This window comes from Leucoraja erinacea, chromosome 2, assembly GCF_028641065.1.
Source record: "Leucoraja erinacea ecotype New England chromosome 2, Leri_hhj_1, whole genome shotgun sequence".
In the NCBI taxonomy this organism is placed as follows: Eukaryota; Metazoa; Chordata; class Chondrichthyes; order Rajiformes; family Rajidae; genus Leucoraja; species Leucoraja erinaceus.
This window is the reverse complement of record NC_073378.1, coordinates 103,956,176-103,973,290: the sequence shown is the minus strand read 5'-3', so window position 1 is coordinate 103,973,290 and position 17,115 is coordinate 103,956,176. Positions and strand designations below refer to the sequence as shown.

At 41.4% G+C, this 17,115-nt stretch overlaps 1 protein-coding gene across 1 annotated transcript in view; it reads right to left on the bottom strand.

Annotated features, from left to right (window-relative positions):
- si:dkey-256h2.1 (uncharacterized protein LOC337520 homolog) overlaps nucleotides 1–17,115 on the bottom strand; it is a 151,453-nt gene that overhangs the window by 89,435 nt on the left and 44,903 nt on the right. The window contains exon 4 of the mRNA XM_055649926.1: nucleotides 11,180–11,340. Within this exon, the coding sequence (XP_055505901.1) occupies nucleotides 11,180–11,340 (161 nt within the window). The remainder of the gene's footprint in view (nucleotides 1–11,179; nucleotides 11,341–17,115) is intronic.

The following is a 17,115-nucleotide window of genomic DNA, read 5'->3' as shown; positions in this document are numbered from 1 at the left end:
AAGCTCTGTGTGGGGTAATCATCAACACAACAATGCTCATAAAATTTTATGAATAATACACAAATTTGCCAGTTGCAATTATGTAATGAGGAACTGAACCAGATCTAGCGTTATAACCATGAAAGACGTGTTTATGTAACATTTGTCATGTTGTCGGCATGTCTAAACTTCCTTATGAGCCAATCAATATTTTTTTAATACAATAATATTTGACAATTCCTTGCAAGGTAGAAAAGCCAGTTTACATTGAGAAAGTTATCTCAAAGAGCAATGTTATGTTTGAAAGATAATCTATCTATATATATTACTAAAACCCTCATCTTGTTTGTTTGTATGTAGGTTTTGTGTTTTACTTCTATTTGCGCAAAAATGGTACACGATAGCGCTACAATTTTTGGCCCACTTTACTCACCATTGTCCTGTGGTGTAAATGGTGTAAGTTTTGTTCAGATTGATGGTATATTTTAAAAGTTATTAACATTTAAAACTTAAATTAACAAAATAGCACCTCCACCCATGCATGTGCAGTTGGGGGAGGGTTCCCGTGTGCGTCTTTAAGCACACCCATCGGCGTCACAGAGGGCACCCAACGGGTCCTCAGCCGCGCCTGTGCAGTTGGTGCCTTTCCAGAATTCAGGTCAACATCTTTTTTCACAACGGCGACACGGGTAAGATTACTTCCATTTTATTGATGCTCCGGGCTCGCGGGGATCTGCCGCCTAGGCGCTGGGGCTGTATCTGCGGCAGCCGGCTCTAGCGGCGGGGAGAGGCCGTGCCGACGATCCACGGCCTGGGCGCTGAGGCCGACGGCTGCTGCTCCGGGCCCATGCGGCTGGTTCCGGGGGCGGGGAGAGGCCGTGCCGAGGATCCGAGGCCTGGACACTGAGCCTGGCTTTGAGGGCGGTGGCGATGCTGCTCCAGGCATGCAAGGAGGGAAAGGAGCGGCACCCTCAAGATCCTAGGGAGGTGAGGAGAGAGATTGGGGGGATTGAGGGAGAGGAGGGGGTAGGGAGGGAGAGAGGGGAAAGTGGGGAAGTAGGTAGTGGGGAATAGGGGGAGAGGAGAGCAGTGGGGGAGGTGAGGGGAGATAGTGGGGGGGGGGATAGGGGAGGCGAGTAGTGGGGGGAGGTGAGGGATAAAGGGATAGGAGGGGGGGATAGGGAGGGCAGAGAAGTTATGGAGTGAGGGTGGGTAGGGGAAAGAAGAGGGAGGGAGAGGTGAGGGAGCGCTGGGGATGAGTGGAAATGATCACGTCTGCACAGTTGGGGTTATGGGTGAGTGGTAGAATATTGCGTTGGGGGAACGGGTTGCGTTGGAGGAACGGGTGCGTGGTGGAATATTGCGTTGGGGGACCAGGCCTCCCATGTGACAGGGACCCAATGGGTCCCACTTAGACTCGTTGGCTTTAATCCTATTATTTGTGTGAAATATTGGTTAATTGCTGAAGGATAACCTTCACGCTTGTTTTCAAGATTGTACATGTAATTTATTATATTTACTATAAAGGGAAGACCTGCCATGCTCATCTTAATATCTTATCTGCAAAGTCATTGCTCATGGTCCACCATTTCTCATTACAACAGTAGGAGGAGCCATCTTGGGAAACGGCTGCTAGCCAGCAGCCATCCATTTTAATTCGCTTTTTTTAAAGTTTTTAGTGAGTCCTGTTTAGTGATGTTTGGAGATATGGACTTTTTACTGTGGGGGGTAGGGGTCAATTTTACTTCTAGGTCCCTACCTGGTCGGTGAGTCAGCTTTTTCTCCGGGCTGCCCGTCGACCCGTCCTCGTGGCCTACCAGCGGGCTTGGAGCGCCGTTTCCTGGCGGGGACCGCCCAGCACCTCAGCCTCGGTGGCGGCACAGCGCTGGAGCGCTATCGTGGAGTGGAGAGGGCGATGCCTTGCCTGGGTCGCCGTGCTGGATCGACGCGCTGGAGCTCCGGTGAGCTGTGACCGCCGTGTTCAACACCTCCGGGCTGCGAGTCTGCGGAGCGGAGCGGGCGGCGCCGATTTCAACATCGGGAGCCTGGGAGCTCCAAACCGGCGCGGCCTTGTCGGCTTCGGAAGCCGCGGTCTCCAGCTAGAAAGCGGCCGTTCCAGGTGGCCCAGCCGCTGAGAGGACTCTCCCGACGCCGGAGCAACACCACCCGGTGAGAACGGCCAGGAACATCGGGCCTCCGTAGAGACAATAGCGATGGCCTTAATAGGCCTGACTTTGGGGTGAACTTGGGGTTGGGGACTGGACATTGTGCGTTCCCCCACAGTGGTATCCATTGTTGGGGGGGGATGATTTTTTGTCTGTATGGTAATCCTGTTAGTCTTTGTCCAAGATGGCTGCCGTGAAGGGAGCGTGGACGCTGGCGCGCTTTAGCTGCCGCTGCTCTCTCTTCACATTGTGTTTTTGATTTTTTGTTTTTGGACTGAATTCTGTTTTTAATTTTAAAATACTCTCTGGATAGCCTAAACAAAATTGTGATTCTCTTGGTAAATTAATCTAGCCTTCTCATACCAGGGTTAATGATAAAAACATTGTACTGTAGTTTGAAGCAATTAAAAATCATAGCTAATCAGTGTCAAAAAACAAAATGGAATGTGTTGATGAAGTTCATTTCAAATAGATGATAAGGTAATTGAAAGAATAAAAGAGACCTATGTGTCTACAGTGCAGGAATGATTGAAGGAAATGAGCATTCATTAAGAACTTTTTCGGAGAAATTAATGGGAATTAAGGGCAGTGAATTCACAGGACATGATGACATAATAATATGGAGCTAACTCTGAAGATAGCAAATGTTTGGTTTTTAACTTCCAAATTCTTTAAACTGTAGAATATAAACTTACTCAAATCAGAAAGAAGTAATTATAACATCACTCATTCAAAAAATAAGATAACAGTGATGTTTGAGGTCCATATGATGTAATTAATTTGAAACATGAACTGTTCCATTCTCCACAAATGCTGCCTGACTTGCTAAATGCTTCCAGTATGTTCTTTCAGATTTGTATCATTTACAGTTAAACAAAATCATTAACTTATGGACCTCTTTAAACATACCAGAAAATATTATGGAAATAACAGGTTTCAATATGTCCCATTAAATTGTGCATGCACTGTCAACCCGAAATTCAGTTATAAGATGATTCGCAGCAAGGGATGTTAAAAATACCTGCTGATATCCTGCTTGGGGACAAGGCATCTTTCTTGACCAGTTCATGGAAAAAAGCGTTTCTTTATTGCAATTCATAAATTACTAAATAAAAATGTGTCAAGTTGACATCTCAATTAAACAAAAAATCAATAATTCACCATCCCTCACAAGAGCAAAAGCAGCATGGTCTAATCAATTTGCAAGACAGTTTACCAAATCCAATGCCGCTTTTTGCAAATATATTTTGCGTGAAAAAAATTCACCCTTCAAAAGTATACATTATTATAATGTATGTGTGTAATTGAGAGAAAATATCGTCATCATCTGGTAAAAGTTAGTAAATGTCTATTCAAATCAGAGAACATTTACATTTTCTTCATTTCATAGAGTACACATATTTGTATTATTAAACTCTGGCTGCACCATTAACCCAAAGCAATCCAAACCTCATCAAAGCACAGATATTCACTTTGCCCTATCCATTCCTTCTCTGTCTTCCCAGAAACTTATTACTTACATGTTTTGTCTCTTTCCCAGTTCTGATGACGAATCTTTGATTTGAAATGTTAATTCTGTTTCTCTTTCCAGAGATACTGCCTGATCTGCTGACTGTTTTCAACATTTTCTGTCTTTCTTTCAGATTTCCAGCCTCTGCATTTTTTATTGCTTTCAAACAGTAATATTTATGTCTTAGTTTTGTGTCTAAGTACCCTATGTCAGTAGCTCAAAGGAAGAGCCCATTTTAAAGGCCTGAAAATAAACGAAGAATAAATATTTACCAAGAACAAGAGAAAGGTTGTCACGGACTGATGCTCATACAATTATATTTTATTTAGGTTAGATTTCTTAAATTATGCCAGCTACAAATAAACCAGTTTGTGATGCTATGGATATGGAATTTAAACCTTGTCTCACAGAAAAGCTTAGAGCAGTTTTGGGCAGTACGTCGCACTGCAAGATAGCCATGCATGTTCTTCCTTCTAATTTACTTGCTCTTTACTGCTGGATAAACTTCTCTATTGACTTTCCCTTACTGTTATTTGTGAATATGATCGATAAAAGCAGAAATACCAGAAACACAAAATCTGTTTGCAGTTTTAAGGAATAAAATGTTATTACATTTCTATTTTCAAATACACATTTTCAGATACAAACCATTATGTATTTCCAGAAGCTCATGTATTAATTTAAGTTCTGTTAGAGTTTGCAAATTATCATAAACAGGGTCTGATAATAAAAATGTTCACTACAGAATTTAAATGGCAAGCCTTTAGATTAATGCATTAATTGGTATGAATTGTTTGAAGCATTGCCTTACCTACATGTATTTTGAGTATATAGCCTATTTTTCAGTGGCAACTTTTATATTACAAATGATGAACAATAAACACACAAACTTACACACTTTCTAAGCAAAATATTGCATAATAAATATACCCACTGGGTATATAAAAATGTTAGGTTTTTTTTTGCTGGAAATATTCCCATCGTATTTTTATATAATCAGTTGTATACCATGATAGAAATAATTAATTAATGGGAAAGAACAGCTCAAATATACAAATAATCTTTGAAGATCCCCAAGCCTGTGTACTAAACAATGAAATAAAAGTTATAAATATCTAATGCTAAATATCAATAAAGTTCTGGAGTCAACGGCCTGATGAATAATAATCAAAGATAGACACAAAAAGCTGGAGTAACTCAGCGGGGACAGGCAGCATCTCTGGAGAGAAGGAATGGGTAACGTTTTTAGTTTGACTCTTCTTCAAACTAGTTAGGGATAAGGGAAACGAGAGATATAGACAATGATAAGAGAAACGAGAGATATAGACAAGGCGTTTAGCCTCACTCTGACAATGGACAGAAAGGTCTGTATGGAAATGAGAAGTAGAATTAAAGTGTTTAGCAACCAGATGATCAGGTAGGTTCAGGCAGACTTCGCGAAGGTGTTCAGCGAAATGATCGCCCAGTCTACATTTGGTCTCACTGACATGTAAGAGCCCCCATCTTGAACAATGGATACAGTAGATGAGGTGGAAGGAGGTGTAAGTAAACCTCGGCTTAACCTGAAAGGATTGGCGGGGTCCTGAACAGAGTCGAGGGTGAAGGTATAGGGACACGCATTGCATCTTCTGCAATTGCAGGGGAAGGTACCTGGCGAGAGGGTGGTTTGGGTAGGAAGGGAGGAGTTAACCAGAGAGTTGCAGAGGGAATGGTCTCTGTGGAAGGCGGAAAGGGGTGCAGATGGGAATATGTGAGGTGATAAATAATAATCAATGTATTCTTGGAAGCTTGGAAGACAAATGACATTCTCTGTCATCAAATAATGTGCCAATATTCATAACATGAGTAATAATATTAGCATCAAATGGTAAACTTACCAAGTTGGTCTATTTACCCGAGTCACAGGCGGATGGTTGAATGAATGGCATTAGCATAAATTTATAAAATAGCTTCACAGGTATTGCACAACAAAAGTTAATATGAAACACAATGTAAGATTTATGGCAAAATTTGGCAATCTGTCCCAAAACATATATGTAGTATTTATGATTTGTTTTGTGATATTTAGACCTGAACATTTAGAATGGGTATTAAGCCCTGTGGCACATCATATTAAATTAATAGTTTATTGATTTCTGAATTACATTATCCATCTCTTTTCTTGATTATTTACGTACACGTTAAAAATTTCAGAACAATAGCGCTATCATTAGATTTAGGATCAAGATCATATTTAAAGTTTAAATCTTAAAGTTTATGGAGAGTCCGTGAAGTCTGCAACAGCCGACTCTGAGGAGGAGTAACTACAGTATTTCCATATTTAATTGCACATGTGCCGGTGCTAATATTGTCAGAACAGTAGAAACAATGAATGTCATAGTTTCATCATCACTGCACGGATTTGTTTATTATAAACACAATATTCTCATTCTTATTCTGTGGAAAAATCTAATCTAAATGTAGTAATCTAATGTGTCCTTCTGGTATTTAGTTCATGATATATTGTTTCTTTTGATGTCAACTAATATATGGGTTTCTTACGGATTTCCCAACCATTGTAATTTAGTTTGTTTAGTTTAGTTTAGAGATACAGCGCGGAAACAGGCCCTTTGACGCACCAGGTCCGCGCCGACCAGCGACCCCCCGCATATTAACATTATCCTACACACACTAGGGCCAATTTTTACATTTAACAAGCCAATTAATCAACATACATGTACGTCTTTGGAGTGTGGGAGGAAACTGAAGATCTCGGAGAAAACCCACATAGGTCACGGGGAGAACATACAAATTGCGTACAGACAGCATCCGTAGTCAGGACTGAACCCGGGTCTCCTGCGCTGCATTCGGTGTAAGGCAGCAACTCTACTGCTGCACCACCGTGCTGCCATAGAGGCCATAAATGGAAATATGTTGCATGAGGCAATTGGTCAGAACGGGTCATTTAATGTTTCATTGCACTCACATCGTATTGAAAATCCTTGCGGCCTACAAAATATTAATGTTTCCCATTTATCTTTGAAGATCAATAAAAGTAGTATTAAATAATCTGCCAGAGGAACTAATCAGGTCTATCAACATCTGTGGAAGGAAATGGAGAGTCAATGTTTCAGGTCTAGCCCCTTCCTCTGGACATCCAGAGGAAGGGTCTCGACCCAAACATAATGGTCTATTTCCTTCCACAGATGCTACTTTACCTGCATAGTTCCTCCAGGAGATTGTTTTATGTTCAAGATTCTAGCATCTGCACTCTTGTGTTTGGATGAAACTAGTAAAATGGTTTCCCCTCCCCTACTATAGACGAGGCTCTCACCAGGGTGTCTTCCATACCTCGTAACACTGCGCTCTCTCCCAATCCCCCCACTTGTCCCCCTAGTCCTCACCTTTCACCCCACTAGCCGTCACATACAACAAATAGTCCTCCGTCAGTTTCGCCACCTCCAACGTGACCCCACCACTCGCAACATCTTCCCATCTTCCCCCGTCTGTTTTCCGCAAAGACCGCTACCTCCGTAACTCCCTGGTCAATTCTTCCCTTCCCTCCCGCACCAGCCTCTCCCCGGGCACTTTCCCATGCAACCGCAAGAGATGCTACACTTGTCCCTTTACCTCCCCCCTCGGCTCCATTCAAGGACCCAAGCAATCATTCCAGGTGCAACAGAGGTTCACCTGCATCTCCTCCAACCACATCTATTGCATCCGTTGCTCTAGACGTCAGCTGATCTACATTGGTGAGACCAAGCGTAGGCTTGGCGATTGTTTCGCCGAACACCTCCGCTCGGTCCGCTGTAACCAACCTGATCTCCCGGTGGCTCAGCGCTTCAACTCCCACTCCCATTCCGAATCCGACCTTTCTGTCCTGGGCCTCCTCCATGGCCAGAGTGAGCACCACCGTGAATTGGAGAAGCAGCACCTCATATTCCGTTTGGGCAGTTTGCACCCTAGCGGCATAAACATTGACTTCTCCAATTTCCGGTAGCCCTTGCTCTCTCCTCCCCTTCTCAGCTCTCCCTCAGCCATCAGGCTCCTCCTCTTCCTTCCTCCTTTCTTCTCCCCACCCCCCCACATCAGTCTGAAGAAGGGTTTCGACCCAAAACGTTGCCTATTTCCTTCGCTCCATAGATGCTGCTGCACCCGCTGAGTTTCTCCAGCACTTTTGTCTACCTTCGATTTTCCAGCATCTGCAGTTCCTTCTTAAACAAAATGGTTTAAATGTTAGCTTTGAAAGTCTCTGTTTTCAATACAACACTTCTCTTTCTCTGGAATAATTCTCTCTGAAACTGTTCGATGGAATATGGCAGGCACTATGTTACTGTCAGCTATGGCACATAATTTTGTCAAACAACACCATGTTATTTTATTATTAGCTAGGCCTATTATTAGCTCGGCCTTAAGAGAACAACGATGGCGGATGACTGTGACAAATATGGCCAATCATTTTTGAGCGTCTCACTATATTAAACTTCTGCACTCACCTTCATCACCTATTTTTTCTTGCTCACTTTAAACAAAATTACAAAGACACGAGTACTTGATCATCTTTGAAGAGCCTTTTTAAAAAAAAAAAGTGATGGAATAATACACTTGTGAAACTTTGTCTAAAGTCACTGACTTGATTTTGTTGGCAGTGACCACAAGTATGATATCCAGCATGATATCCAGTTTTGATGATTAATACCATTCCATTGTCCAACATTTTTATCTGAAGTTCTAGCACAGATTTAAAAAAGTGCTGTTACCCCTGACTACCCTTTTTAAGGTTTTACACAATTCATCCAATACACAATAATGTTGCTTTAAAAAAAATATTTTAGCTAATCATTCAGCAAAAGATGCCAGTAAAAACAATTTTGTGCTCACTTACCTATGTAATTAAGATGTAAACTGTTCAAGCTTAAAAGGTCTCCCACGTAGATATTGTTGTATATCCATTCATGTTAGCATTTGTTCAATTTTGAGCATGCATACAGTAAATATGATTCTACACTTTCCTTCATTGTTGACTCCACTGCCTACTTCAAAAAACTGTCATTTTAATACATCTGCATCTTTCAAATTTTACATTTTTAATTGTGCAATAGTTAATTTTCAAATTTAATTTTAGGATCAACTGTTTCATTGTGGAAGCGAATGTCCTTAAAATATCCTTGACAAATTTGCCTATATGATCTGAGCAAATAGAAAGTATTTCAACAACCTCCTGCCATTCTGAAACCAGTTCCATCCTCAACAGCAATATCGTCCCATATTCCATAAGATGGAAAATATGAGGAGAGAGATGTGAATGGGTGTAAAGTGAACAACTAATGAATGGATCAAATATGATAATCAAGTTAAGTACCCTTGTGTGAGAATGCACAAGAGCCTGTTGTATTTGACAATGGATTGCTTTTTGCATCCTCTTGAGATTTTAGTTGCATCCCTTCCAGCCAATTGTTCTTCTGGGCATTTGTGAGGATTATTTGTAAGGAAATGTTCCACACCATTAATTAATCATTATATTGGAGACGATGATAAGGCTATTTTACATGGCACCACTAGATTTGTACAGGCCTGCTTAAATCTTATTGGGTAGCCTATAACCCAACAGTATGGACATTGAATTCTACAATTTTAAGTAAGACCTCCACTTCCCCCTCTCGGTTTTCCATGCCCCCTCCTCCATCCCACTGTACACTCATTTCTATTACTATTTTGCCTCCCTTCCCCCACCACCTATATACCTTCCTCTGGCTTTACATTTAACTCCTTTTCTACCATTAATTGACACGCTTTTGTCTCTTTTTCATCTTGTGCCTCTTACTCCACCCATTTGCCAATCAAAGCCTCGTCACCTGTATGCAACTAATGGCTGGCAAACTTTGTCCCATCCCCATCTTTTTTCGCCTTTGTCCCCTCTCCTACAGTCTGCAGAAGGCTCACCTATCCATTCTCTCCACAGATGCTGCCTGACCCACTCAGTTACCCCAGCTGTACTTTGCTCAAGATTCCAGCATCTGTGGTTCCTTGTGTCTCTAAATCTTATTATGATGTATAAATGGACCTCATTACCACGTTCCATGAAAATATTCAGGTAAATCTCGCATTTAATAATGTTCACATTGCAGAATACGAGCTCCTAGTAACAATACCTAGAAAACAAGGGCGTACCACCTCACTAGAGAAATAGCTAGCTCATTTCTGTGCTAGCTATAACGTATATACATAGCGTAGTTCACTTAGGAAGTGTCACAAAGGATAATACCTACAGGTTAAGTACTAAAGCAAGATCAGTCCTTATTGAGGAAATGTTAAAAGCAGTATTAAAGGGTGCAGTGCGAGACCCAAGCAGGTGGAAATAACAGGAAGAGAAAATAATTTAGAAGCCACATAAAACAAGACAGAAAGAATAAAGCCTTACATTTTCTAAAATATGTAACATGTTTTGGCAAAGATGGAGAGAGTGGGTTTGGAGGGTAGCACTGATAGACGAGGTTGAATATGTGACAGTTATCATGGTCCAGCTGCAATGCTCCTTCAAAAATAACATTGTTGTCTGCAACAGATCCAAATAATAGAACAGAAACAATCTCCTTATAAATCAAAAATAATAGAAAGGCATGAGTAGTACTGAGATAGCAATACACAATCATTTGAAAGACAGCTGGCAGAGAGGGATAAGAAGAAACAGTTTTTTCTTGCCTAAGTAAGGTCACAAAGGAGAAGACATTCAGCAGTCAGGTAAAAATGATGATTCCCAGAGATCTTCAAAAAGATGCCGTAGCACGAATGTTTAAAATATTTCAATACCAATTTGCATTAATGCAGGGTTTTCAGTGGTGAAAATATCCCAAGACACTTTGCAAAAATGAGTGTTGTACCAAAAGAGCAACTCACTTCAAGGTGCAACCAAACACTTGTTATTTGTTAGAGGTTGGATGTTAAGAAAGAGGACAAAGGAGAAAGCAACAAAAGTGGGGAAAAGAGCAGATTAAAGCTGGTTGCAGAAATGTGAGGGCCAGAGCAGAATGAAATTGTGAAACTGCTTTTGAAGTTATATTTATATTTCATTTTATATCTCTTTATATTTTAAAGGGACTGACATCCGTACAACACTCTGTTTCACGTTCAAAGTCACTTCTTATGATTACAGACCCACAAAAAAAATGCAGGGGCAGCATAACTGAAATCAATTCTTATATTGCATTGACTGCAAATAAAAAAGGGAGCATTTTCATACTTCGGATTTTAAGAATCGTTTCTGAAATGAATTGCCAATCAGAATCCCTCATTAGATTTAAAAAGTACTTGTATGTGTATTTGAAGTGCCATGACCTTCAAATCAAGGGATCTTCAGCAAGATTGTGGGATTACACTGAATTGTTATTTTCAGACTGCCACAGACTGATGGGCTGACTGGCTCTCATGGCATAAAGATCCTATGATTCTATGAAAAATATCACGCCACTCCTATAGGTATTCCAGTAGCATCATATAAAATCAGTACATCTCTAATGAGAAAAGGGCAAGAGGAAGTAGAATTTACCTGAGTAAATTAATCACATCTTGTTGAAAGTGTATAATTGAAGCTGGTATGTTTATGGTAGTGTGGCATTCCACACCTTCACAGTTCATATCCTGAAGTGGCCTGCCACGACTGACATAAACAAGGACACCCGACGCTTCAGAATCTGCCATGTTTTTGATCTGGAAAGAAACAAGAAAACATCTGAATGAAAAAAAATACCTTGAATACAGTACAGATGATGAGTGACACAATCAAAATAGTGCAGATGCTGGAAATCTAAAATCTAAACAGAAAATGTTAGAACTACTCAGATGGTCAGATGGCAAAAGCAGAGACACAAACAATTACTTAGACCTGAAATCAAAAGTAGAACGGTTACCAAAGTAACAACCTTTAACCACCCAGAGGAGTAGGGAAAGAGCTGGGAAGAAGAATGATGGGAAATTGATTATGGAGTGCTGGGATGGGATACTGGGGTTGTGGGGCAGTGCAGAGTTGGCTGCAGTGCTGAAAAAACAAATACCTTCATGAAAGAATGGAAGATAGGATTGATTAGCAACAGATACATTATAAGAATCTACTATTGAAACATAAATGCCTTGGTACTGTTCTGCAATTGAACTTGTTGTCGGATCCTGAAGATTACATACTGCTTTGGTGAATGCTGTGATGGTATTCCTTTAAGTCAAGTTTATTGGAACAGCATAGAGGAACAAGACAAGAAAGAATGAAATAAAGACCTGTCCCTATACATCCTTCGCCTCCATCCAGGAACCCCAGCAGTACTTACAGGTGTCAGAGATTCACATTCAACTCTTCCTGCACCACAATCAGTCTGAAGAAAGGTCCAGACTCAAAACATTGCCTATTTTGTTCTCCAGAGAGGCTGTCTGATCCGTTGACTTACTGCAGCAATTTGTGTTTTTTTTCATAAACCAGCAATTTACAGTTCCTTGTTTCTTGTTCCTTGTTAATATAAGGTTCACTTGAGCTGATTCAGTGTTTTCATATAGAAACAAAGAACTGCAGATGCTGTTTAGCACAAAAAAAGACACAAAGAGTAACTCAGCAGGTCAGGCAGCATCCCTGGAGAACATGGAAAGGTGACATTTTGGGTCAAAATTGTTCTTCAGACTTGCGATAGGTGATGTTCAGACTGAAGAAGGGTCTCGATCCAAAACGTAACCTATCCAGTACAAGGACACCCAGGTTTTGCTGCACCTCCCCCTTACCTAACCTAACCCCATTGAGATAATAATCTACCCCCTTGTTTTTGCCGCCAAAGTGGATAACCTCACATTTATCTATATTATACCGCATCTGCCACGCATCTGCCCACTCACTCAACCTGTCCAGGTCACCCTGCAACTATAGAAGAACACTTAATTAAAACATTAGAAGAACACTTAATTAAAACATTTATTATAGACGTAATTAAAACATTCATCATAGCCAGCAGATGTCAGCTATTTTATGTAATCAGACGATATAACGGGGGGGGTAGACAAAGAGTTCCCACGGTACTCTGCATTTCTGTTATTTGTGCGAGTGACTTGTCCGTCTCCAGAGCTTTCACGTTAAATATTGAAAGACATTGTAAACTGTCAAGTGTAATTAAATCATCACGTGCCACAAATGATGGGGGGGGAGAGAGAGAAATGAGGGGAGACGTATATACACACACAAAGCAGAGTTTTACTGTATATGTGGGAGACACAGATGGACTGAGCACAGTACCTCGGTCTTACTGTGTGTGGGAGAGGGGGAGAAAGAGACGTACACTCACAGAGGCAGAGTCTCTCAGCCTGTGTGAGAGGGAGGGAGGGAGAGAGAGAGAGAGGCACACACAAGGTGGATGTGAAATCTCACCTGCCTGTTTCAGTGACAGACACCCGCCGCCAGTAAATGAAGACACCCCCATCTGTCTCCCCCTCCTCTCCCTCGACTCCCCCACCTTTCCCTCCCAACTCCAGTCCCGTCCCGACCCCCTGGGAAACTGAAGGGAGCAACAATTAACTGCTGCCTGCCCGCTGAGTTAAAGAGTTCCCACGGTAGTAAGACGATGTTAGTTGCGCCCAAGTTTAAATTTCCAACGTGTGTTTCAGAGTAAAGAGTCAGCGCAGAATCCTTGATAATCAAAAACTGTCTGAATCAGCAAGTTAGACACAAAATGCTGGAGTAACTCAGCGGGCCAAGCAGCATCTATCTCTCAAAGAAGTACATGTGAAATATTTCTCACGGACCATAAAAATGCGGGACCTTTCAGTAAAGTCCCTTTTAAAGATTATAGTTATTTTCTTGAATCTCATTAACATAACTCATGAATAAGTTGATGTCCATATGCGGATGCAAATCTTTATTTTTTAAATTCAATCCCACAGAAGACAATTTTTACTCACCTTCTGTCCCCTCTGTCCAGCTTCCGGGTTCACCGTTCGCAGGAGTTCCCACGGTACACGCAAGAGTCAGTACGGATATCGCACTGGCCACTACGTGCATATAATGTTGCAATGTTCAACCACAAGTGTACAAGTCACTCTTGGAGAAATTCAAGCTTGTTTGAATTTTCTCCCAAGTCACCAAATTACACGAGTACCTGCCGTTAGCGCCACGGTGGTCCACAGTGGTCCACGAATGCCGTACGGTTACCGCAAGAGGTTCCCACGATGTTCAACTCTGGTTAACTCTTGCGTCAAGTCGCCCCGTGAGAAAGGGGTTTAAACAAGTCACTTCTTATTTTTACTTTTGCACCTTTTGTATCTTAATATTATAAACCAATATGTATGGTGTGTGTGTAACCTTGGCCAACATAGCTGAGAGATTAAGGTTACACAAAAAAGCTGGAGAAACTCAGCGGGTGCAGCAGCATCTATGGAGCGAAGGAAATAGGCAACGTTTCGGGCCGAAACCCTTCTTCAGACTGATCGGGGGCGGGGGGGGGTGGGGACAAGAAAGGAAAAGGAGGAGGAGCCCGAAGGCTGGGGGATGGGAGGAGACAGCCGGGGGGCTGAGGAAGGGGAGGAGACAGCAAGGACTAACAAAATTGGGAGAATTCGATGTTCATGCCCCCGGGGTGCAGACTCCCCAAACGGAATATGAGGTGCTGTTCCTCCAATTTCCGGTGCTGCTCGCTGTGGCCATGGAGGAGACCCAGGACAGAGAGGTCGGAGACGGAGTGGGAGGGGTAGTTGAAGTGCTGAGCCACCGGGAGGTCAGCTTGGTTCTAGCGGACCGAGCGGAGGTGTTCGGCGAAAACGATCGCCCAATCTGCGCTTGGTCTCACCGATATAGATCTGCTGACATCTAGAGCAGCGGACGCAATAGATGAGGTTGGAAGAGATGCAGGTAAACCTCTGTCGCACCTGGAACGATTGCTTGGGTCCTTGAACGGAGTCGAGGGGGGAGGTAAAGGGACAAGTGTTGCATCTCTTGCGGTTGCAAGGGAAAGCGCCCGGGGAGGGGATGGACCGAGAGGGAAGGGAAGAATTGACAAGGGAGTTATGGAGGGAGCGGTCTTTGCGGAAGGCAGATATGGGGGGAGATGGGAAGATGTGGCGAGTGGTGGGGTCACGTTGGAGGTGGCGAAACTGACGGAGGATTACTTTTTGTATGTGACGGCTGGGAGATTAAAGTTGCTTTAGCTGGAACATAATGGTGGCAGGACATAGCTGAGAGATTAAAGTTAAATTTAAGGGTGGCGAGTGAAAGAGAGATATGAGAGGAATGTAAAGTTTAATAAGATTGAACCAAGGTCGGAAGTTAATGGCGGCGAGACAGAGAATGTTAGAATTGACGATGGATTGATGCAAAAGGAGTGCAGCGTGCAAGATAATGTAGCAGAAAAGAAGGCTGAAAACTGTAATAAAAAGCTGCTTGTTTCTGTGGATCGGAGAGCAATTAGAGAATGGACAGGTGGTGTCATCTCTGAATGTTCCAAGCTGATATTTGCAAATAAAGGCTTTTCGTCTTCTTGAAGAATTATCCGTGTCTGTGTCATCTTATTCAACTTTGAGTCTTAAAAGCACGACAAAATCTCCTAACATCCTCTTCACAGTTCACACTGCCACCCAGCTTTGTGTCATCCCATGTACATTAATGATCTTTTACAGTTGTTCGTTTTTCTCCAATAGAGTCACAGAAACAATGAGCATGGAGAGAGGCCCACCAAGCCCAAGGCAATCCTCAACTGAGATAAAAACAACAACTGATAGGATCCAATTAAATGTTCATTTTACATTCCATTATTTCCCATGAAGGATGACATAATTCACTACTATCTGTTTTATACAACAAACAGAACTAAAGGTTTATGGCCTGGAATAAACAACACTTAGAACCAAAGATCTTATAGCAGAGCAAAATAGACCACTCCTGCGAAATGCAATGGGCTTGTCTACAAAGTGACATTTGTGTTCCTTGATACAATAGTGACCACACTTAAAATATGGTTTGTGATCTTACAAGCATTTAAAAGTGCTCAGCATTTCACTTATTGCAAAACAAGACTTTGGAGATGGTGCAAACCATGACAGCACCTGCAACTGCACTTGTGAGAAATAAAGCACCATTGAATCATTGATACATAAAGATGGACATGTTGAATTAAAATTTGCATGGCCACGTTTGATAATTATACTATATTGATATTGTCGAGTCATATTTGTTATAGTTGTGCAATAAAATTTAAACGACTTCTCATAAAAAAGACAGTGTTTGCTCATGATACTGTTAAAACATTTTTATAAAAAGCTTCTTCATCAAGCCAGCTTTTAAATTTTATACAATAAAAACCTTTCTTCGGCCCTTAAATCCAACTCCACTATAAAAAAGGATAGATTTAAGAGAGGGTAGATTCAGATTTAAGAGAGAGCTTTTGTTGCAGAAGCCTAACAATTCAACAGAAATTGATTACATTGATTCCAGGATTAAATTCAAACACATGTTCAAAATTTATAACTATTCATCAAATCTGAATTGAAATTTCTAATCTTTTTAAGAATACTATATATTTTTGATATTACCGAACAAGCAAATGGAATCAACTTGAAAATAATCAAAGAACAAAGGACAAAGGACATTTATTTGTCACGTACATCAATTGGTGCAGTGAAATTGGTCTTGTCATGCAGCACACAGATAAAGATAAGACACAACATTAAAGAATTGAACAATAAACATAAAAAACATTCCCCCACAATGGTTCCCATTATGAGGGAAGGCACAATCCCCATCCCCTTGTCCACCCATTGTCGGGCCTATTGAGGCCTCCGCCTCAATGATAATCAATGATGCCTCGATAATCATAATGATAATCAAATCCATTACTAAGAAATACTTGTCTTATACATCATGCACCAATCTATTTTAGCGTTGAAAAGTTTATACTCAGTTTGCTAAATTCAGTTGAGAAGTATAAAGGCTTTAAATTCAACAACGTATTTATATTCAGTAAAGTTCCAAGAATTGCATCTGTGGGAATTTGGTGGTGTCATTTTGGCAGATTTCCAGGATAATTGGATATTACTCTTGTTAAATACACCACAGCACGTTTAATTTACTTATTTTGAACCTTCGTTGTTACTTCTTCAAATACTCAATCGGATTCATAAGACACGATCTCCCACGTACAAAACCATGCTGAATATCCCTAAACAGCCCCTGTCTATCCAAATGCATATACTGTATATCTGTCAATCCTGTCTAAATCCTGGCTTTAATGCCAGTCATGGCATTAAAATTGAGTGAGGGTTTATGTGCTGCTAGGCCATTTTGGTCATGCTAAATGTGTCTGCAGAACCAAGACAAGCTGCTGAATGGTGCCAGCATGTCCGTGGCCCAGTAAGTGCGGCAGAGAAAGAATGGGACATCTGCAGAAGTCTTACAATGAAGTGAGAAATGCATAGATCTAATTGGATCAATGCAAACCAGGTATACATATTGTAAATTATGTTTCG